The sequence below is a fragment of the Fusarium poae genome, chromosome 2 (assembly GCF_019609905.1).
Source record: "Fusarium poae strain DAOMC 252244 chromosome 2, whole genome shotgun sequence".
Lineage (NCBI taxonomy): Eukaryota > Fungi > Ascomycota > Sordariomycetes > Hypocreales > Nectriaceae > Fusarium > Fusarium poae.
In genome coordinates this window covers 5,560,273-5,580,132 of record NC_058400.1, presented here as the reverse complement: position 1 = coordinate 5,580,132, position 19,860 = coordinate 5,560,273, and the positions used below count along the sequence as shown (strand labels likewise).

At 46.4% G+C, this 19,860-nt stretch overlaps 10 protein-coding genes across 10 annotated transcripts; 8 read left to right on the top strand and 2 right to left on the bottom strand.

Annotated features, from left to right (window-relative positions):
• Positions 1-375: 375 nt before the first annotated feature.
• On the top strand, positions 376-1,278 carry FPOAC1_005814 (uncharacterized protein; the record flags this gene model as incomplete). Its single annotated transcript, XM_044850327.1, has 1 exon — positions 376-1,278. One exon carries the CDS (start codon positions 376-378, stop codon positions 1,276-1,278), a length of 903 nt encoding a protein of 300 aa, XP_044709037.1.
• Positions 1,279-1,688: 410 nt separating this feature from the next.
• Positions 1,689-2,024, top strand: FPOAC1_005813 (uncharacterized protein; the record flags this gene model as incomplete). The annotated part of the gene is made up of 1 exon (XM_044850326.1): positions 1,689-2,024. One exon carries the CDS (start codon positions 1,689-1,691, stop codon positions 2,022-2,024), a length of 336 nt encoding a protein of 111 aa, XP_044709036.1.
• Positions 2,025-2,735: 711 nt separating this feature from the next.
• On the top strand, positions 2,736-3,459 carry FPOAC1_005812 (uncharacterized protein; the record flags this gene model as incomplete). Its single annotated transcript, XM_044850325.1, has 4 exons — positions 2,736-2,994; positions 3,040-3,109; positions 3,157-3,393; positions 3,456-3,459. The coding sequence occupies 4 exons, from the start codon at positions 2,736-2,738 to the stop codon at positions 3,457-3,459; spliced, it is 570 nt and encodes a 189-aa protein (XP_044709035.1).
• A 317-nt stretch (positions 3,460-3,776) lies between these two features.
• On the top strand, positions 3,777-4,254 carry FPOAC1_005811 (uncharacterized protein; the record flags this gene model as incomplete). Its single annotated transcript, XM_044850324.1, has 3 exons — positions 3,777-3,856; positions 3,909-4,025; positions 4,074-4,254. The coding sequence occupies 3 exons, from the start codon at positions 3,777-3,779 to the stop codon at positions 4,252-4,254; spliced, it is 378 nt and encodes a 125-aa protein (XP_044709034.1).
• A 321-nt stretch (positions 4,255-4,575) lies between these two features.
• On the top strand, positions 4,576-4,953 carry FPOAC1_005810 (uncharacterized protein; the record flags this gene model as incomplete). Its single annotated transcript, XM_044850323.1, has 1 exon — positions 4,576-4,953. The coding sequence occupies one exon, from the start codon at positions 4,576-4,578 to the stop codon at positions 4,951-4,953; it is 378 nt and encodes a 125-aa protein (XP_044709033.1).
• A 436-nt stretch (positions 4,954-5,389) lies between these two features.
• FPOAC1_005809 (uncharacterized protein) lies at positions 5,390-6,834 on the bottom strand (the record flags this gene model as incomplete). The annotated part of the gene is made up of 4 exons (XM_044850322.1): positions 5,390-5,455; positions 5,515-5,695; positions 5,748-6,549; positions 6,606-6,834. The coding sequence occupies 4 exons, from the start codon at positions 6,832-6,834 to the stop codon at positions 5,390-5,392; spliced, it is 1,278 nt and encodes a 425-aa protein (XP_044709032.1).
• Positions 6,835-7,557: 723 nt separating this feature from the next.
• Positions 7,558-9,145, bottom strand: FPOAC1_005808 (uncharacterized protein; the record flags this gene model as incomplete). Its single annotated transcript, XM_044850321.1, has 3 exons — positions 7,558-8,345; positions 8,398-8,806; positions 8,861-9,145. 3 exons carry the CDS (start codon positions 9,143-9,145, stop codon positions 7,558-7,560), a joined length of 1,482 nt encoding a protein of 493 aa, XP_044709031.1.
• Positions 9,146-13,776: 4,631 nt separating this feature from the next.
• Positions 13,777-16,507, top strand: FPOAC1_005807 (uncharacterized protein; the record flags this gene model as incomplete). Its single annotated transcript, XM_044850320.1, has 8 exons — positions 13,777-14,115; positions 14,172-14,732; positions 14,788-14,904; positions 14,953-15,234; positions 15,283-15,546; positions 15,601-15,778; positions 15,829-16,118; positions 16,169-16,507. The coding sequence occupies 8 exons, from the start codon at positions 13,777-13,779 to the stop codon at positions 16,505-16,507; spliced, it is 2,370 nt and encodes a 789-aa protein (XP_044709030.1).
• A 264-nt stretch (positions 16,508-16,771) lies between these two features.
• On the top strand, positions 16,772-17,629 carry FPOAC1_005806 (uncharacterized protein; the record flags this gene model as incomplete). Its single annotated transcript, XM_044850319.1, has 2 exons — positions 16,772-17,282; positions 17,334-17,629. The coding sequence occupies 2 exons, from the start codon at positions 16,772-16,774 to the stop codon at positions 17,627-17,629; spliced, it is 807 nt and encodes a 268-aa protein (XP_044709029.1).
• Positions 17,630-17,867: 238 nt separating this feature from the next.
• Positions 17,868-19,334, top strand: FPOAC1_005805 (uncharacterized protein; the record flags this gene model as incomplete). Its single annotated transcript, XM_044850318.1, has 4 exons — positions 17,868-18,117; positions 18,177-18,278; positions 18,328-19,121; positions 19,167-19,334. The coding sequence occupies 4 exons, from the start codon at positions 17,868-17,870 to the stop codon at positions 19,332-19,334; spliced, it is 1,314 nt and encodes a 437-aa protein (XP_044709028.1).
• Between the last annotated feature and the right edge of the window lie 526 nt (positions 19,335-19,860).

Below are 19,860 nucleotides of genomic sequence, written 5' to 3'. Positions count from 1 at the left end.
CTTTCTTACGGGGGTTTCATATGTTACATCTCCACCGTTCCTTCGTATTTCATGTTAAACATTTCCCTGAACCAGTCGTCAAGCCAAGTCGAACACTTGCAAAAATGCGACAAATTACCAAGATCTCTTCTTTGTGAATGTTGTGAACTCATAGCAAAGACTTTCTTGTGACATCTTGGCTAGTTAAAAAGAAGTCACACAGAAAGCCAAAGCCAAAGTCCGAAGACACCAAGTCTTCTTAGGAGGTGCTGACAACATGATGACTTTATCCGGCTCCACATCAGATTGACAACGTCATAAAATCGTTCTCGACCGTCTGTACTCCGAATACAATCTCCATCACTATATTCTTACCAGAAGAAGATATAATTCACCATGACATCCTGGTTCAGTAATGAGACTACACGTCCAGCTTTCAACAGTAAACCAACGCCATTGATCAGCTTTGGCAGGCCATTCCCAGAAATATGCCTCAAGCAAGTACAGGAACGTTTCAAAAGCTCGCGAGTATACATCATAGCGTCCCGCTCTCTATCCAACAATACTTCATCTCTTGAAGACCTCAGGTTAACTCTCGGAGACCTTGTTGCAGGCGTGCGTATTGGCATTTCGCCACATACACCAATACCGGAAATCATCGATATCCTCGCCGAGATCAAGCTTTTGGACATCGACTGTATCGTGACTCTTGGAGCTGGGAGTATTACCGACGGAGCAAAGCTTCTACGTTTTGCGATGGCTAACGATGCCTGGACGCGTGAGGACATCGACACCCTCTGGGGCGGCAAATCACATAACCCAAAGATGCGCAAGATGTTGCACAAGCCGACAATCCCTTTGATCTGTATACCGACTTCATTGTCTGGTGGCGAGTATCAGGCCATCGCTGGAGCGACTGACGAGGAGACCAAAGCTAAGCTCACGTTCGAGCCCAAAACCGATCCAGATTTTGTCATTCAAGATCCTCAATTAACTACTACAACTCCACAAAAGATCTGGCTCAGTACTGGCATCAGAGCTGTGGACCATTGCGTTGAGACTTTGTGTTCACTACAAAGCGATAAAGATGGCGACGAAGCAGCGGCACGTGGCCTGGAACAGTTGATACCCGGGCTGCTACGGTGCAAACATGACCCGCAGGATCTAGATGCTCGCCATCTCTGTCAAGCAGGTGTTGTAGAAGCCATGCACGCAGTATCTACCGGCGTACCCCTGGGTGCGAGCCATGCTATTGGGCATCAGCTTGGCCCTTTGGGTGTTGGACATCCATTGTGTTGAATTTTATCGTGTTGAAAGCTACGGCGTTAATTACAAGCTTTTTCCTTTCCTCCCCAGAACCTTCCTCCTTTAACTTTATAGGATTCTCAACACAACGAATTCTAATTCGACAAGGACTCTAAAGTCTATCATCTTGTGCAGTGGTTATATAGTTATATAGTTTTATTAATATTAATATTAATAAAGAAGTGTTTAATAACTAACCTTTAGAAAGAATAAAAGCTTTTATAGTAATTATTATAATTTTAACTTTATAAGTTATAATATATACCTTTAGACTAGACCTATATTAGTATCTAGGTTTAAAAACTGTATTTTTTTATAAGTTAATTTTATATATATACTTTAGGACTTACGCCTTGAAAATCACCTAACAAAAGGGTGTTAGACATGGCGAGACGAGTTGCATCATGCTTCCAGCTGTGTGCAAGTTCAATGCCGACAAGGGAGTCAACCAAGACCAGCAGAAGCGTACTTTGGACATTCTCGTGAAACAGCAACCCGTAACGTCACTGATGGATGAAGTGAGAATGACTAGCAAAGAATATGATCTGGCTGGTGTTCTCGACTTGATTATCAGAGAATTGGGCATGCCGAGGTCGTTGAAGGATGTTGGTATTACCTCTGATCACCTTCCAGGTCTTGCTGCGAATAGCTTGAACGACATCTGGATCAAGACCAATGCCTATAAGATCACGAAGACGGAGGAGGTTATGGAGATCCTGAAAGCTGTTACCGGCGATTAGAGGATGGGAAATGACATTACGGTCTTGTGTCTAAGTCAAGGCTTGATCATCTTACTTCTACTTCGACAGAGATCGTCAGGTTCTAAATGTAACCCATAATCTGCAACATCCAACAACCAAACAATACAAGTTGGACTTTTACAAGTACCAACACACCCACAAAAGATTTTACATGGCAGCTGACATGGCTTCAAAAGTCACTAGAAAATGTTGGACGACAAACAGACAACAAAGGCCAAAAAGTCTCGTTATCAGACATTCAATATGATCTGACCGATGGTAACGTGGGGGTTCGTATAATCCACGTGAACATTCAACACCCGGCTTTCCCGCCTCGGACAACCGCCGCGCGGGGGTTGAAATATTAGTTATAGAGTGTAATATGACTTGTCCTTTCTTTCAACTATTCTTCTAAGTTTATCCTCATACTACCAAGACCGTGCTTTGCCAATCAGCTGAGCAATACGTGACATGTCTTTCTTGTATCAATTGTAATATCCTGACTTCTCGGCACGGAGATCATTAGGAAGGATCCATAACGCTCAGTATGCATATATCAATGGTGGGATTCTTTACAGGACAAGGCATGTTGGTCGGGATTTAGAAACAATCACCAGACAATGAGAGGTACATATGTATGAACACTTCCCCCTCCACTAGTACTCTCAACATCTTTACTCACTACCCAACAGATACTCAATTGTCACCAAAATGCCTCCTGGAATGCCTCCTAAGCGATCGTATTCTCGCACCGATGCTGCCGTCCGCGTAGAATACCCTGAGCCTCATGAACTTCCCGCCAGCAAGCCCTTGATTGGCCAAGGTGGACAGTTTTCTAAGCCCACTCTAGCTTCCCTCTCTCTAGAAGGCAAGACAATTGTCATAACTGGGGGCGCAAGAGGCCTCGGGCTGGTCATGGGACAGGGTGTAGTCTACTCGGGGGCTAATCTAGCCATCGTCGATTTAAACAGTTAGTCAAATTTCCCACCTCTAGATCTACACTAATCGAGAATAGAGGACGAAGCACAGTCTCAAGTAGGCCAATTGACAGATGCTTTCAAGAGAGAGAACCGAAACAGCGATACGTAAGGACCTATTGAATTCAAGTGGACTCGTTCTGACGTACCCTCAGGATCCCGAGAGTCACTGCCCACTATGCAGACGTCTCCGACCCTGACTCTGTAACAAGCTGTATCGCCGAAATCCTCAAGATACATCATAAGATCGATGGTTTAGTTACGTCGGCTGGCTTCACTGAGAACTTTGAGGCAATCAACTACCCGATCGATCGTATGCGAAAGTTGTGGGGTGTCAATGTTGACGGCACCTATCTCTTTGCAGTTGCTGTTGCTAAGCATCTTATAGGGGGGTCGGTGGTCCAGCGGTTAGTGGTCACCGGGCTTAGCTAATGGCTTATCCTCTGAGCCAAAGATAGTAGATTTAAATCCTGCGACTTCTAATTTTACTAGCTATTAAAGAAGAAAAAAAAGCTCTTAATTAGAAAATAAACCAGCTAGGCTAATTTAACCTAATTAAGCTATACTTAATAGATAACCTTAAGGAGGGTTTTTAAAAGGCTATTATTATATATTTTATTATATTAAGGAGGGTTTTAATTTACTAGGATAATTTTCTTTACTTAAAATAGCCTTAGATTTCCCTTACTTTAATAGCTAGCTTACCTACTAGCTAGAATACCTAAGAGCAGGGTCAATAAAAGCTTAATTATATAAAAAAAAAAAAAAGCATCTTATGGAACGTCAGGTACCTGGTAGCATTGTCGTTATTGGAAGCATGTCCGGTGCCATTGTCAATGTACCACAGCCACAAGCGTAAGTTTGTCCTTGGGTTTTGCTGTGCTAGTCAACTGACGAAGGTAATCAGTCCATATAACGCGGCCAAGGCAGCTGTCCGTCACCTGGCTGCCTCCCTCGCAGTAGAGTGGGCTCACGCTGGGATCCGAGTCAACTGTATCTCTCCTGGCTACATGTTGACTGCTTTGTAAGTTGTGTTTTCTCTCTAAACCAGTCCATGACTAACAAGTGACAGAACACAGAAGATCCTGAACGACAACCCAGATCTCGAGAGAACCTGGACATCTCTCATCCCTCAGGGACGTATGGGACTACCTCAAGATCTGATGGGTCCTGTCACCTTTTTGCTGTCGGATGCGTCTTCTTACATGACCGGAGCAGATCTTAGAGTAGATGGAGGATATACTGTGACCTAGATGTTTGAAACAATGTGCTCTATGGAATGTTACTGGTGGAAGATAGACAATAAGAATACGGCAGTGTTGTTTCGTTTTGAACTGACTCTTCCCGCTTTATTAGTTGCACAAGATACGACTGAGACCAGCCCCTTGTTATCACTAGGATATGAGTCCCACATCTCATCTCATATCTCACGTAAGCTCCCGACAATGGCTAGACTTGTCAAACCAATGGAGACTGACGTTTTCTCCTCCTTCTACTTCACATTGGCTCTCACTTTCCACAATATTAGCTCACAAGGATCAATCTCATATCCTTCGACGTGAATCCTCTACAGAATGACCCTTTCCGAAACCCTGATCTACCTCCTCGGTATGGGCTGCATTGCCCGAAGCGTCATGGCGTTCACCAATCCACAGGCCGAATATGCGCTCAATGGCCTAAGACACACCATCGCCCTTAAAAGAGACACCAGCTCAGGGCCAATATATATGCTGGGCCTCTGGGAATTATCCGTAGGCGCCCTGTTGCTCGTCACTCAAGCTAGTGAGTCTGTCTCTGGCACGACGACTCTTTTGGGTTTAATGGGCCTTTACAAAGCAGGCGTGGCGATACTCCTTTGCAATATTGGAGATGAGAACAAGACTGGAAAGATCGCGGGAAACATATTGACTGCTTTCACTTTCTTGTTCTGGGCTCTATACAGGTGCCAATAAGAAGAATGGCCGGGGCAGCAGTCTTTTCAGTGATCAAGAAGATGTATGGTTATTCAGCATGGATACTGTAAAATTATTTGGAAACTTGCATGAGCTATTCTGCTTGCTATATAGTTCATACCTTGTGCTAATGGTTCGACGTTATAACAATCGAGTCGCGATACTGAGAGCATCTTCTAGATCCCAGGTTTAACTTTTACTTCAAAGTCCTAATGAAGTCTGTCTGTACACAGTGGACTTGTAGGTGAATGGGCAGAGATCAGAAGTCAGCAGACCAGAAGTCAAACTAGAGCAGTAACAGATAATCTAGGCATTCTCCCAGCCATGGATTTGGCACGAACTGTGTTCTAATCGAGCGCCTTTGAGGTGGATATCCTGAACGGAAAGATTTGTCTGCGGAATAGCACAATCAGGTGTCTCGTCAAACACTTATCGATCAAGAACAAGCCTTGAGACTGGCAACCACTGCAATTGACAGCAGGGGAGAGATTGCGTAGCAGGTCTATGGGAAAGTTAGTTGTGTTTATTAAATGTCTGTCGTTTATTACTGCTTGTACATACCATGAGTACCCGGGCAATGGACATCTTGTCATTCTCATCTGCATCATCAACCTCGGCCATCGCCACCAACTTCATGGCAGGCGGTCCTGCTGGCATCAACATCATGGTGAACCAGAGAACACGATCCTCACCAAGAACGTCGGTCTGGGTGATGAGCATTCGAATGAAAAGAATGCTCAGGCTGTTTACACATTGTCAGTAATGGGTCCTTCCAGGCTTGTGATTGAACTTACACAGGCCAGATAACAAAGCGGATCAGAACAACCATGGAGAGCGGGAGCCAGTGAAGGTTGCCCGAGTCGCTTCCCCGTCGCATGCGTCTCAGACTGTGAGCCAGCTTGATACCGACAACGATGACCTGCAAAGTGACAAAAAGCTCTCCAATGTTCTTGAGACTGACGGTCAACCAGGCATTGAAGATACCTCCATCCTCGCTGTCGTTGAAGAAGGCCTTCTTGAATGGAGGAACAAATCCGAGAACGACACCAATAAGAGCGCCAACAGTAGGAGGGCTGATAAACTGAGTCACGTGTGCCAATGCACGTTGTATTTGAGGATGCAGCTTGTCCCAAACAGCGTGCTGTGCTTGAGCAGTATGGCGAGATGCTTTCTTCACATATCGAGGCAGACGTCCGGGGAGGAGAGATGTACGCTCGTCGGGTTCTTGACTGTCGGTCGGCGGGTTGTCGTTGTGTCCGGCTCGGTCGCGCAAATCCTCATCCATAGATTCGACGGGATCTTCGTCACTGACTCCAAGGAGCTTTCCACCAAGGCCAAAGGTGAGCATATTGGATACGACGGAGCAGACAAGGAAGAATGACTTGGCTCGTTCGATAATGTCGTCGCTGCTGTCATCGTCGGACTTGGCAAGGGCGGAAAGAACGCCAGCTGAACCGAGGGATTGGATCAAGAGCAGAGGATAAGAGGTGGTGTTGTTGAAGGTGATGGCGGGTGTGAACCACTTGGGCATGCTAAAGCATTTGGTGAGGGCATATCCGACGGCGATAGAGGCGAGATTGTAGACGAGAGCCCAGACTAGACAGGATCTGCTGTTAGATTGTGACCCTGCAAAAACTCAATTGGTAACTTACCTAGGATGGTGAGGTACAGAGATGCATTCGATGCCTCGATCTGGGTACCAAGATTGACGATAAGCAGAGCAGGCAGGAACATTTTGATACAAATCTTTGAGATTTGTCGACCTGTCTCTACAGAGAGAAGCTTGGTCTGGCCAGCAATAACACCATAGAAGATGGTGAGCAAAACAGACGCCGACGCCTGAATGGCGCCGACAAAGGTGCTCTTGATGCTGCTAGACATTGTTGCTTGCTCTTGTCTCCTGGTAGTGATTCCTTGAGGAGCAAGACAGTGAGAACTGTGGCATTGAGAGGGAAATGGAAATGAAAAGGAAAGATAAGAGTGTCGCGTGTGTCTAGACTCCCTGTCTCAACACGTTCCCGAATTGGTTCTTTCTTTTCCCATTACGTCAATGATCGTGATCTTGATCTTTGACAACGGTCCTCGGAGCAAATGTACCTTGAAAAGCGGGACTGACAGCGCCTGTAACTGGTTTTCAGGTTAAGGTTATTTTGTAGAAACAGGGAGTTGGGTGTGATGTGACATAATCCAGAGGGGCTATTGGTGGATCAAATGCAGTGTGGCAGACAAACAAGTGCTTGTTTTCAGCCTTGGCTAGGTTAGTTCAAGTTGTTAGAAGTGGCTTGTGATGAGTCGCTGATGGCGTTGGGCTGACGGATATTCTACTACATAGTGCTATCAAGACAGGTTACCTTCTGCATCCGGCGTCTACCATTACCAACTCCATCATGTTGTTTGACAGGTATGAATGTCTTACAGCAGTGTCCCTTTGAGCCTTGGAGGACATACGCCACTACAGGGGGCTCGTTCTAGTGGTCACCCTTCTACAGTAATGGAGTCTTGTGTATCAAACCATGCGTCATGCGAGTTGACAGCTTCAATTGGTGGTATGTTTCTTCAAGATCTTGATTGGAAGAACAAATTAAAACATTTCGTTTGTACTATCTACACTTGTGTATCTCTGTGTCTTGTATCACCCAGCAACTCGTGCTGTTGAGTTGGTGTTGTCAATGGCATTTCCTGTGGCTGATGCACTTCGGTCTGCAACTCATGATAGCTATTTCTTGATGCAAGTTCCCCAACTGAACCTTTACGCTCGCTCGTAGCATCTTTCTGACGTCGTCTTCGGAGGAACAAGAAAACAGTAGCAGCGACAGCCAATACGCCGACACCGACACCGATACCAATCCCAGCCTTTGCGCCAGTTGTGATGCCTTTTGATGAAGATGAGCTGTCGGTCGCATCCTCACTAGAGTTGAAGCCACCATCCGAGTCTTTCGAGTTGTCGTCCCCGTCAGATCCATCCGAGTCGTCGGTGATTGTAGCGCTCTTCGGAGAGGGAGTTCTGGCATCGGCCCATGTTCCTCTTCCATCTCTATGGAGCTCCATGACCTTCTCGCCACTTGTATAGTATACCCAGACCTTGTCTGATTCCAAGGGTGAAACAACAGCCAATCGTCCGGACGCGCTGTCTACATGAGGCCATTTCTTCTTGCCAGGAGTTTCCTGCTCTTCCCAACTCCCATCGACGTGTGATGCAGCATGCAACTCAGCATCTTCGCCTATGTAGAAAACAGACAGCTGTTGACTCTTAGACGAAGAAAGGCCAAGGTTGACCGCGCTATCGAACGAGGAGAGCTGGATTGAGTCGCCTCCCGAGGAATCGAGTCTTATATCCGAAGGGTCCGTTTGGTTCGTCGGCGCTGGGCTATCGAAGGGTGTCGGGAACGATTCTAAGGTAATTATCAGCGACAAAGGCACCACCATCAATCCAGTACATCTTACCCATGCTCCATTTGTTCTTGTTCTCATTGTTGAAGCGAGCAACGGCAATGTTTTTACTATCGTATGGATAAGCGACCGATATATTCGTACCCTTTGTCTGCAACGCAGCTATTCCCATGCCACCAGCCTTCTTGAGTGATACAGGCCCATCGTATCGCCAATCGGTATCGTCGTCATATGCCAGTAGATTGACTAGCCCGTCTTCGTCGTGGTAATATAGTCGGTAGCCGCCCGAGTCCCCCAGCTCCGTGACCGCTAGGCCAGTCTTTTCGTGTACAGAGGGTGCGCCTGCGAGGTCGGATACAACGTCGTTGCCATCGGGATTGAGCTTGTAGTTGCCTGTTTTGTTGTCGCATGTGAAGAACGCATTGATGATCGAGTCGTCGGTTGCCTGGTAGAAGATTGAAGCCTGCTCGATTAGCAATGAACTGTGGCAGCAGCGCTAGTAGACCGTGTAGCTTACAATCGGTGTGTTGAGGTCGTCATCCCACCAGCCCGTCACTGCAAGTGGTGTCGCAGCCTTTGGCTGGGCTTTGACAGGGAATTTGTTCGGATTATCGGTTGAGAAAGCGGCCGAGCCATTGCTGTTACAAGAACTGTGCAAAATATTTCCAGATCCAGGGTCTTGGTAGGCGAAATGAGGCGTGAGAGTGTCGGGCGACCAAGTCCACCAGCCTGCCAAACCAACCACGGGTTCTGTGAGAAAGCCAGCGATAGCCAATGTTGATGCGATTGTCGACCGAGACATGGTGTTGACTTCGTTTGAAGCGGATAGAGTAGAAGATCGTGTCGTCCAGACGCCTGTCTTTGTGAGCAATCCCTCTGAACTAACGAACAAACGCGTCCATCAAGGAGCAACAAGCAACGAGAGCACGGTCAAGTCGCTATGTTGAGCAAAGCAGACAAGTGAAAGCCCAACCGGGCTGTGTTTTCGGGAGTGGGTATCCATCGAGTTTTACTCAAGAGCTGGCAGCTCATGTTGCAACAGACCTCAAATTTGGGAGGTGACAAACAGGTGATGGGACAAAATTGGTAGAGATCGTTGCACAGGGGTTGATCCTTTCTGAGGCACTAGCGCTTACGCCCCGAAGTCCGGATGGACAACCGGTAACTTTAGTAGTACCTAGTTGCTACAGAGTCTACGTATTTTGCCTGTGGGAGATTCAGCTGCAACATGTCCCTATCCCGCATGATTTACTCAAGGTGAGTTAACGCAACCACGTCTCGAGTAAAGGAAACCAATGGTGATAATGTAGTGTACTACCACATCTCTCTCAACGGCTGATTCCTCCAGGGGTCTTTAAGTTCCAGGCCAAGCCGCTCAGAGCTCGCATCAGCGCTAAGCTACAAAGTTCCAACCCAAAACAACACCGCCAATTGGTGTTCTGAAGGATAAATGTGGAATCATCTTCACCCCTGGAGATCAGGGCTGACAGTGCCATTCGTACTTTGAGAAATGATGCTTCTTCTGGTAAGAAGTCCGTCCAACTCCGTCCAACTGTCAGCTATGATTTGCTACGGATCGTCGAGCCCCGGAATACCTCAATGAAGCCAGATCCAAGATCAATCATCGAATCATTGGTGGGGGAATGGACAAATTGCTGACTTTTTGACATCGAGCTCAAACGAACTGATCAACGGTTGAGTTTATTAAATTGTTCACATAGCTATATACAGCTTTAACAAACAAATATGTTCACTCACTTAATGCTTTAAATCATGTTCTCTGGGTCGAATTTTGCTGAGGCCCTATCTTTCTATGTCATGATGCTATTTTACTACCCTATTGTTCCTCATGTCACTTTCAAACGACAACTCAAAATAGTGACAACTCAAAATAGTAAATTTATTATATTGCAACCTTTCAGACAAGTATATGCCTGCGTAAGATCACAAAGTACAAGGAGATACTACTCGTAAAGTGGATAATACAAAGTAGTAACAAAAGAATCGTGTTTGCGGTAGAAACCACGTTGGATATACGCATTCAAAGGTTGCTAGGTTGACTAGGTCTGGTCGAAATGTCAAGTAGTTTCGAAGTTTTAATGTCGATGAAGGTCATAGTCGTTGAATATTCATACCAAACTTCTTCGACAACGATGTAAAAACAGTTCATTGAGCTATATGGCGCAGAGCTGAGAGCAAGTTCTGTCTATAGGACACTATTCTGCATGTCTTCCTATGCAGTTAAGAGGACTGGGGCCAAAATTGGAGTAAAACAACACAGCATGGCTTCAAAACTACCATCGCTTGATCGAATTATACATGAAGCTTTCTTACAAAAGCAAAATACAGCGCATGTAGATATCTGTTCACAATGATGACCATGAGTTCTTCATATGGTTCAAAGTCTTCTTTTAAGAAACTATTTCGTTTCTCGAAGTACAAACCTGAGAAATGGATGGCAGCTCCTTGCACATGTTTAACCAGCAAGTAAACTAGAATCACATAGCCTTCTAGAAAGGGACCAAGTGACACAAGTCTCCTCTTGATTCCTCTAGTGATAATTCATATTATGTCATGGGGCGTACATAATGGATCTAAATGACTGTGTAAGCGTGAAAACTATCTTGGTTCTTTAGAGACGTAATTTACAGGTCATTTACAAGACAAACATGGTATTGTTTGTCAGTAAACGTAGTAAGGGATGGCTAGTTTGCTGCAGAAAACCACATCTGGCTTGGAGCTGATAGAGCAATGTAAACACTGAGTCAGCATCCTAGTGGCTGACAGATCCTAGATATACTTACCAGTAATACTCTCTGCTATTGAAACGAGGATGAGAGGTGGCAAAGAGCTGTCGTTTAGTTTGACAATAAGGCGTCGAGCCTTCACTGCAAATATTAGTGGCACATGTTGACGTGGGATGGCTATTGCCACAAGCGCTGACAATTTTCCTACTTGAAAGAACGGCAGGAAAAAACTTGTAGAGGCACAAAAGGGGAATTGTGTATAACGAAACATGATTTGCCTCTCTTGTGGCGAACCTCGGATAAGAGGTTCCCAAGCAGCATTCAGATGATCCCCTCGAGCATTGTCACCAAGTAAGCAAAGATCCTGTTCTGTATAGATGTGGATGACAAACTGAAATTCATGATGAGATGAATTTCGGTCTTATGCACAGTCGAGATTCACCCAGAGAAGTAGAATGACTTCATTCCTTGCATCAGAGCCTTAGGAAGTCTCTGCTACATACAAGCCCCTGCCCAACTCGCAAGACAACATCGGCTACTGGGGTTGATACCTGATCTCGATCAGGCTTGTCAGAGATGAGACAAGTACCTCAAGATAGACTGGGTGGATACGCCACATGCGACCCTTGATTTCGTGGGGGAGGATCCTTTGAACTCTTAGCTGGGATATGTAGATCCAGAACTTCTCAGAGAATCCTGCAATGCTACCCACCTCGGCTGTCAAAAACTTGCCTTTTCAGCTACTAAACGTCAGTGAGGCCATGATAAACGAATAAGGTAGTGCCTTAAGTAAAGTGAAGGATAATGTTAGTCTCATGATACTCCCTTGAAAGCTATTCTAGCATCGAGACCGCAACCCTGCAAGGCTTAAGAATACAACTTTAAGCCCAACTCCGTAGCCTGCATGGTAGAATGATTGTAACCTCACTGTTTGAACGTAGTAATATATTATTCGAGAATTCTGAAGGAGATCCCTCGGTTGCCGGCTTGGCAAGTCGTTTGGTGCCGGCTGGGCAACAATCTTGGTGGTTTATATGGGACACCTGCAGATTTGATCAGATAAGATCTACATACAAGTGTAAAAGACTACAAGTCGGTGCAGTCATGACTTCAAAGGTTGTGATCATCGGACATGTGAACTTGCCTCTTCAATCGACTTTGCCATCCAAAGTCTGTCGGAGTCGTTGGGATAACTTTGAATGACACCTTTTGCAGGGTTACTGACGAACAACTGAACAATTCCTATCGAACAAAAGTTCCCAATTAATGGTCCAATTTCGATGGCGCGAGCGGATCACGTGTGCTGATATCCGGGTAGGACGGCATAGAAAGGCCCAGATAAGAGAAGATGTTCCCACAACCAAGTCCCAAAATGGAAGACAAATGACCTTCGACTAGATTGCGACGTCGTATCAACAATATTAAGCTTGAATCCATCGTCGGCGCTTCTTTCCAAATCTCGGTCTTGATCATGTATCGTCCGTCAAAGGTTCCTTCCAGTGATTGATTGCATCTGACGTTTGTCGCAAAAGGTCGCCTCTATCTCTTATCCCTGACATCCCCAGATGTAGACCCTGTTTCGATAAACAAGGCCCACTATAATCGAGTAGCATATTTAATATGGCAATATCACTTGCCATTGAATACAGCTTAGGGTCACCAAAGAAGAATCCTGTTTAATTGTTTGACTCTCTGTCAATGATTTTCCCTCACTTTGAGACATGATCAGTATGGAGCGTTTTACTAATAACGCTAGTAGAATCACATATAAAGCTTATCATTTGAGTGCTGACACGCTTAACCTAGCGTTTTTGGACAAAGAACAAAGGAACCTTCATACATGATGCTATGATGCATGTTGGTCTACTCTGTAAATCAACAACCAACATAACAAGGCAAATGCCTCTGGATCGTGAGATTTTAAAGATGCGAGCCAATTGGATATCCCTGATTATCACCATATGGGGGACCTTTTGTTGCGGGACCCCGGTAATTCGGCATGTCGCAATCAAGCACAGTCCAACTCTGGTGACACTGCAGCCAATCGACATGCATCTGTAACCTTCACCTTGCTGCTTGATCCTTACAAAAATTCCTCATTAATCGGATGTGGCACACACTAGTGCGGCTCTTCCCAGGAGGGCAGTCGATAGACACATGGACAATCACTGCAAGCGGCAAAGCCGATCAAGATACCCCAGTTTCAGGGAACTGTTCCACGATATCGACAAGGTCGGATACGGAATTGGTATCAGGTCAGGCTAGTACTCATGGGGCAGGTAACGGATGTTTCAATATGTGCTACGGGTATTTCTGTATACTGAGTTGAAGTACCATCAACCGGTAAACATACTCGGGAGGCGGGATGGGATGCCAAGAGCTTCCTTTCACAAAAGAACCCCCGGGAACCGGATAAGGTCTCGAACGGAGGCGATTTCTTATCGCCGTGGTATCCGATATACAATCCAGAACATACAAACGTTACATTGTCTAATTGCCAGGGGATGTGGTGTTACCAACCGTCAAACCGACAAGGCGGTTGAGATATAATTTGGGGCAAGCTCCCTCTTGAAAGATTCGACGAGGCTCAACTGTACAAGTCCCACTCGAACCACTACTTTCATACCGGTTTCGAAACCCAGTGCTCCCTTGATATTCTTTCCAAGGGTGGGTTTGCCTTTTGACCATGTCGTTCACAAACGTCGAGCCCAAGGGGCCTCACGGCCCCGATGACACCCTCGAGACATCGGTCTCCCAGGTTCACAGCTCTGACAACGTCGACGAGAAGAACATCGATACTCCCAAGAACGCAGTACTCGGATCAGAGATTCTAGACGTTTCCAGTGCCGATCGCCACGACGACAGCGACAACGACAGCAAGGATGCCATCATCGTGACCGGTGCTGATGCCTCTCGCCATCTACTCCCGATGAGAGACGATCATGACAGCGCATTGACATTCCGAAGTCTTTTCCTCGCCTCATGCCTCGCTTGCTTCCAAGCTGTGATGTACCAGATCTATACTGTGAGTTGCGCCTTGTGGATTATCGTAGTCAGACATCGTCTGACATCAATGCTTAGTTCAAGCCTACTATGATCACCATCCAAGGCACCTTCATCGTTCTCATCTCGTACTTCATCGGAAATGCTTGGGCCTTCGCCCTCCCCCGTGGTGACAAGTATGAAGCTCGTTGGAGGGCCAAAGGCAACAGTGGCACCCTGCCAATCTGGCTGAAGTTCATCAAGGTTATCAACCCAGGTCCATGGGGTCTCAAGGAGCATGCCATCTGTTCTATCACAGCCACATCCGCTTCCAATGCTGCCGAGAGTGTCCAGGTCTTTGCCGCCCAGGATCTCTTTTACGATATGCCCTTGAGTGCGACTACTGTTATCTTGAGCACCATTTCAATCGGTTTGTTTGGTTATGGTCTTTGCGGTATCATGCGTCCTGTAGCTGTTTGGCACGTCGACGCTGTTTTCTGGAGCAACTTGCCTACTGTCAAGACACTCCAGGGACTCCATTGGCAAGAAGTCAAAGACTCTAAGCCTCTCCGATACTTCTGGTACAGTTTTACTGGCATGTCGCTATACGAGTTCTTCCCGGCCTATATCTTCCCTTGGCTTAACTCGGTTTCCATTCCTGTATGTTGACCCCTGACTTGGCTTTGATCGAGAGCCTACTGACCACCAGAATTAGTGTCTCGCTGCTATGAAGGCAACAGGTGAAAAGGCCGAACATCTCACCAACATCTTTGGTGGAGCTACAAACAACGAAGGTCTCGGTCTTTTCACTCTATCTTTCGATTGGCAATATGTGAGTTATAAATGCACAAGGTTACAGTGACTTTGCTGACTTGGGTAGATTACCTCCTTCAACACATCTCTCCCTCTGCCTCTTCAGGCCCACATGGCTGTTGGATTCTTCGTTTGCTACATCGTGATGGTTTGTATCTACTATGGCAACGGCTGGGGCGCCAAGTCTCTTCCCTTTATGTCCACTCGTCTCTTGATGGAGAATGGTACGACATATCCCGTTGCTCAGGTTTTCGAGGGTGGACTTCTGAATGAAGAGCGTCTATTGGAGTTTGGTCTTCCCAGATTGACTGGCACCTTTGCATACGCTATGTTTATGGCCAATGCTGCGGTAAATTTTCAACATGTTATTCTTATAAACGAGGCTAATTTCTGTTAGATTGGTGCCCTTATCCTCCATTGTATCCTCTTCTGGGGTAAGGACGTCGTGAAGGCGTTCAAGAGCGCAAAGGAGGGTCGTTACGATGACCGTCACCACGAACACATGGCCAAGCACTACAAGGAAGCACCCTGGTGGTGGTACATTTCCATTCTTGTTGGTAGCTTCATCCTCGGCCTTGTCGTTGTGATTAAGGAGAATATTACTCTTCCCCCTTGGGCATACGTGGTGTCGCTCGCTTTGGGCTCCATCATTGCACCAGTCGTAAGTTACACCAGGCAGTGACTATGAGAGCACCTGCTGACTGAAGTTCTTCAGAGCACCCTTCTTTACTCTAGATACGGAAACGGAATTGCCACCAACAATCTTTCGAAGATGTTGGCTGGTCTTATGCTTCCTGGAAAGCCTGTGGGCAACATGTACTTTGCTGCATGGTCTCACAACGTCATTTCGAACGCTGTCAACCTGTCTGGTGATCTCAAGATGGGAGAATACCGTAAGTCTCTTCTCTGGCCTTTTTATATCAAGGCTAATTCATGAGTCTAGTCAAAATCCCCCCTCGTGTCATGTTCCTTACACAAATTTGGGGTACCATCCTGGGTGGCTTCATCAACTATGCTGTAATGATTAGCATTGTGGGAAGTAACCGAGAGCTTCTTCGAGACGGCGATGGAAACTCGTCTTGGAGCGGCGCTACCATGCAGTCGTACAACACCAATGCGACCTCATGGGCGCTGGCTGGTTACCTTTACAAGCTTGGTGGTGCCTACGAAGTCGTGCCCTTTGGTCTTTTGGTTGGTGCCAGCTTGGTAGTTATGCACCGCATTTTCTACAAGGTATGTCAGATTCTTCATCTTCTACAAAGACTCTCGCTAACATGTTGCAGTTCTACCCCAAGATTAAGAACTTCGATGTCGCCGACGTCAATTTCGCCCAATTCATCCAGTACGCTGGTTACATCCCTTACAACCAGAGTCAAACTTGTGTCATCTTTAGCCAGTTGCTCTCTGGCTTCTTCGTTCAGTTCTACCTCCGAAACTACCGCCCGCGCGTCTTTAGAGACTACTCGTACCTGGTGACCGGTGCCTTTGATGGCGCAAGTCTCACTGTTCTTTTCATCCTTTCCTTTGCTGTCTTCGGTGCTGGTGGTCCCGGCCATCCTTTCCCAAGTTGGTGGGGAAACAATGTCAACGGCAACTATGATCTTTGCCCTGTTGCTGAGTGATTGCAGTCAGATCATAAGAGACTAAGAGACGGAGAGTGGGTAGTTCAGCGTATATACAAATTCAGACATATTGAAAACAATCTTGAGGTTCCAGAGTTGACTGTGATGTAACATTATATGCATCCTGGGTCAGCTGACATGGTACATACATGATACGGCATGGACCAGGTGAGGGGCTGGAATACTACCTCGTTATTGTACAAGGACTCAAACTTCACCTCCTTACTTTCTAAGCTGCCTCCCGACCGTTTTTTCTAAGCTTCAATGTCTTCCACTCATGCCATCTATCCCAGCCTACGTGGCAAGACAGTGCTTATTACGGGCGGTGCAGAAGGTATAGGTTCTGCGACCGTGGAACTCTTCGCTCTCCAGGGCTGTCAAGTCATCTTTCTCGATATTGCTGAAGACTCGGCCCAGAAAACAATTGATAGAGTTATTTCTCGATCCAAAGATAATAATTCTCCGATCAAAGCACCAATCTTTTACAACTGCAGCGTCGCAGATCTACCTGAACTGCAGGAAACTGTCAAGAACATCCAGAATAAACATGGCGCGATTCATGTATTGGTGAATAATGCAGCCGCTGCTGGAAACAGAGCCAGACTCACCACTGAGAATGTCACGGCGGATGATTGGGACTTTAACGTCAACACTAACCTTCGACATGTTTTCTTCCTCACCCAAGCTGTGATCCCAGCCATGAAGGAGACAGGGAGTGGGAGTATCATTAATCTTGGTTCTATCACTTGGCGTATTCCCGCCCAAGGTACTCCAGGTATATATTTATGTTTCTTTCCTTCAAGGCCTTTTACTGACAAGCCTCAAGTCTATGGTGCTTGCAAAGCCGCTATTATGGGCCTCACGCGTACACAGAGCAAAGAATTCGGCAAACACAATATCCGAATAAACAGTGTCATGCCTGGGGCCATCGCGACGCAGCGACAGAGGGACGAAGTTCTGACGCCTGAGTATCGTGAGGAGGTGATGCGGGGCCAGAGCTTACAGCGGGATCTTGAGCCTGAAGAGGTAGCCAAGGTGATTGTGTTTTTGGGTAGTGATGAAGCCAGTGCCGTTACGGGAAGTTCTTATGTTGTTGATGGCGGTTGGTGCAGCGACCCTTGAGTATTTTCAGTGAGACCAAAGCTATGTATTTCTGTTTTCAACGAGCTCTTCTTATTATCAGTAGCAATATTCCTGATCAATTGCCGAACCCCTCATCTCAGTGGATCCGAGCCAGTCTGTACTGACAGTACAAAGCGGGGAAGCTTGTGTCGACACCATCCATTAGATGCTTTATCTAGCCATTTCAACTCGTCTATTCTGATACATGATCCAATTCATTAAACACGTAAAAACTGATATGGATTACTGGCGCTACTCAGCCTCCCAGGCCTTGGAGAGACTCCGATCTGGCGACCTTACCGTTGAACAGTATGCATCCTCACTCCTTGGGCGAATAGAGCAACGCAACGAGGATGTTCAAGCCTGGGCATACCTTGACTCAAATTCTGTACTGGAACAAGCTAGGGCCTTGGATAAAGTTCCCTTCAAACAGAGAGGCCCGTTGCATGGTCTACCAGTGGGAATTAAAGACATTATTTTGACCAAAGGTAAACGCTCCTTTCGGCATTAATCTTTCCTCATCGAAAGTCTACTTATTCTCGAATAGACATGCCCACCGAGTATGGGTCTAGTATATATACAAACGATCATCCCCGAATCGACGCTGGATCCGTAATGGTTCTTCGACATGCAGGATGCCTTATCTTTGGTATGCCTATTAGAAATAGTCCTGCTATTGTTTCCTGACAAGGTGATAGGTAAAACGACAACTACCGAATTCGCTGCCTCTTTCATCGGACCAGCCACTCGCAACGCTCACAGCATCACACATACACCGGGAGGCTCATCCGCAGGGTCCGGAGCCGCAGTAGCAGATTTCCAAATTCCTATAGCGTTGGGATCTCAGACAAAAGGATCCATCGTCCGGCCAGCGTCTTTTAATGGTGTTTATGGCTTCAAGCCTACCTGGCATAGCATTACACGTGAGGGCCAGAAGTTTTGCTCTCCTACCGTTGATACAATCGGTTTCTTCGCGCGTAGCGTCACAGACTTTGAGTTGATCGCTGATGCATTCTCGTTGCACGATGACGAGGAGTCTTCATTCAAAGAATTAGCAGGCTCCAAATTTGCTGTATGCAAGCCAGTCCAGTGGCATATGGCCGGTGAAGGCACTATCAAAGCTATGGAGAAAGCAGTAGAGTTGCTCAAAGCTCACGGTGCGGAAGTCGAAGAACTCAACCTAGGCTCTGAGTTTGAGAAGGTTGTGGAGTGGCACGACGTAGTTGTACGCCTTGAAGGAGCTACAAGTCTCTTGCCTGAATATAACCAGGCCAGAGACCAGATGGATCAGGTATTGGCCAGAGGAGTGGATGAACGAAACAACATCTCGCGCAGAACGCAACTTGATGCATATGATGGACTTTCAGCCTTACGACCGCGTTTTGATAAGATTGCCGAGACATATGTGGCAGTTCTAACGCCGAGTGTACTTGATGAGGCTCCAGAGGGACTTGGAAACACAGGTGATCCCATTTTTGCATCACCTTGGACTGTAAGTGAGATCCGTTTCCGGGGAGATTTTGGCTGACATTACAAGGCTTTGCACACACCAGTGGTCAATATTCCTGGATTTCGAGGCAGGAACAATATGCCAGTTAGCCTTTCGTTAGTAACAGCGAGACTTCGCGATCGTCATCTACTTAAAGTGAGCAAAGTCGTGGGTCGGCTTTTCGAGAAAGAAGGAGGATGGATTCCAAGGTCTTGATAAAGTATTGGCTTGGGTTGGTAGAAAGTGACAGTTGAGAATTGTCGTTCCTTCAAGAAGTATACAATAGAAAAAGTCTGTTCACAATACTCTCACCTGGAGTCTGATTGACATTCACGTCCTTGACCGACTAGTCTCCTCAGGGGCCACTGTAATGGAAATAGGGCCCAATTGCATATCCCCAGAGAGTCTTGATTCAACTATCTCTTAGACTGCATCGTGGCCCTCACTCTACCTGGCTAGCAGATTGATTGTCACCCTATGTCACTGAAGTACAGAGACCTCGTTACCTATCATATGAGGCCTAAGTCTATCGTAATATGCCGGACATCGTCGTATCCGCATGGGTGAATATCAGGATGAAAGGTAAGTATTGAGATTGTATTATTATACACAAAGAATGTAGTATTAGGACCCAACATCTGAGCGCGCAATCTCGTTATAATATGCCAAAACCCCCCATCAACCAATTTGAACTCGAGCTGTTATAGAAACTAAAAGTTGGGTGATCAGCCCGCCCCCATGT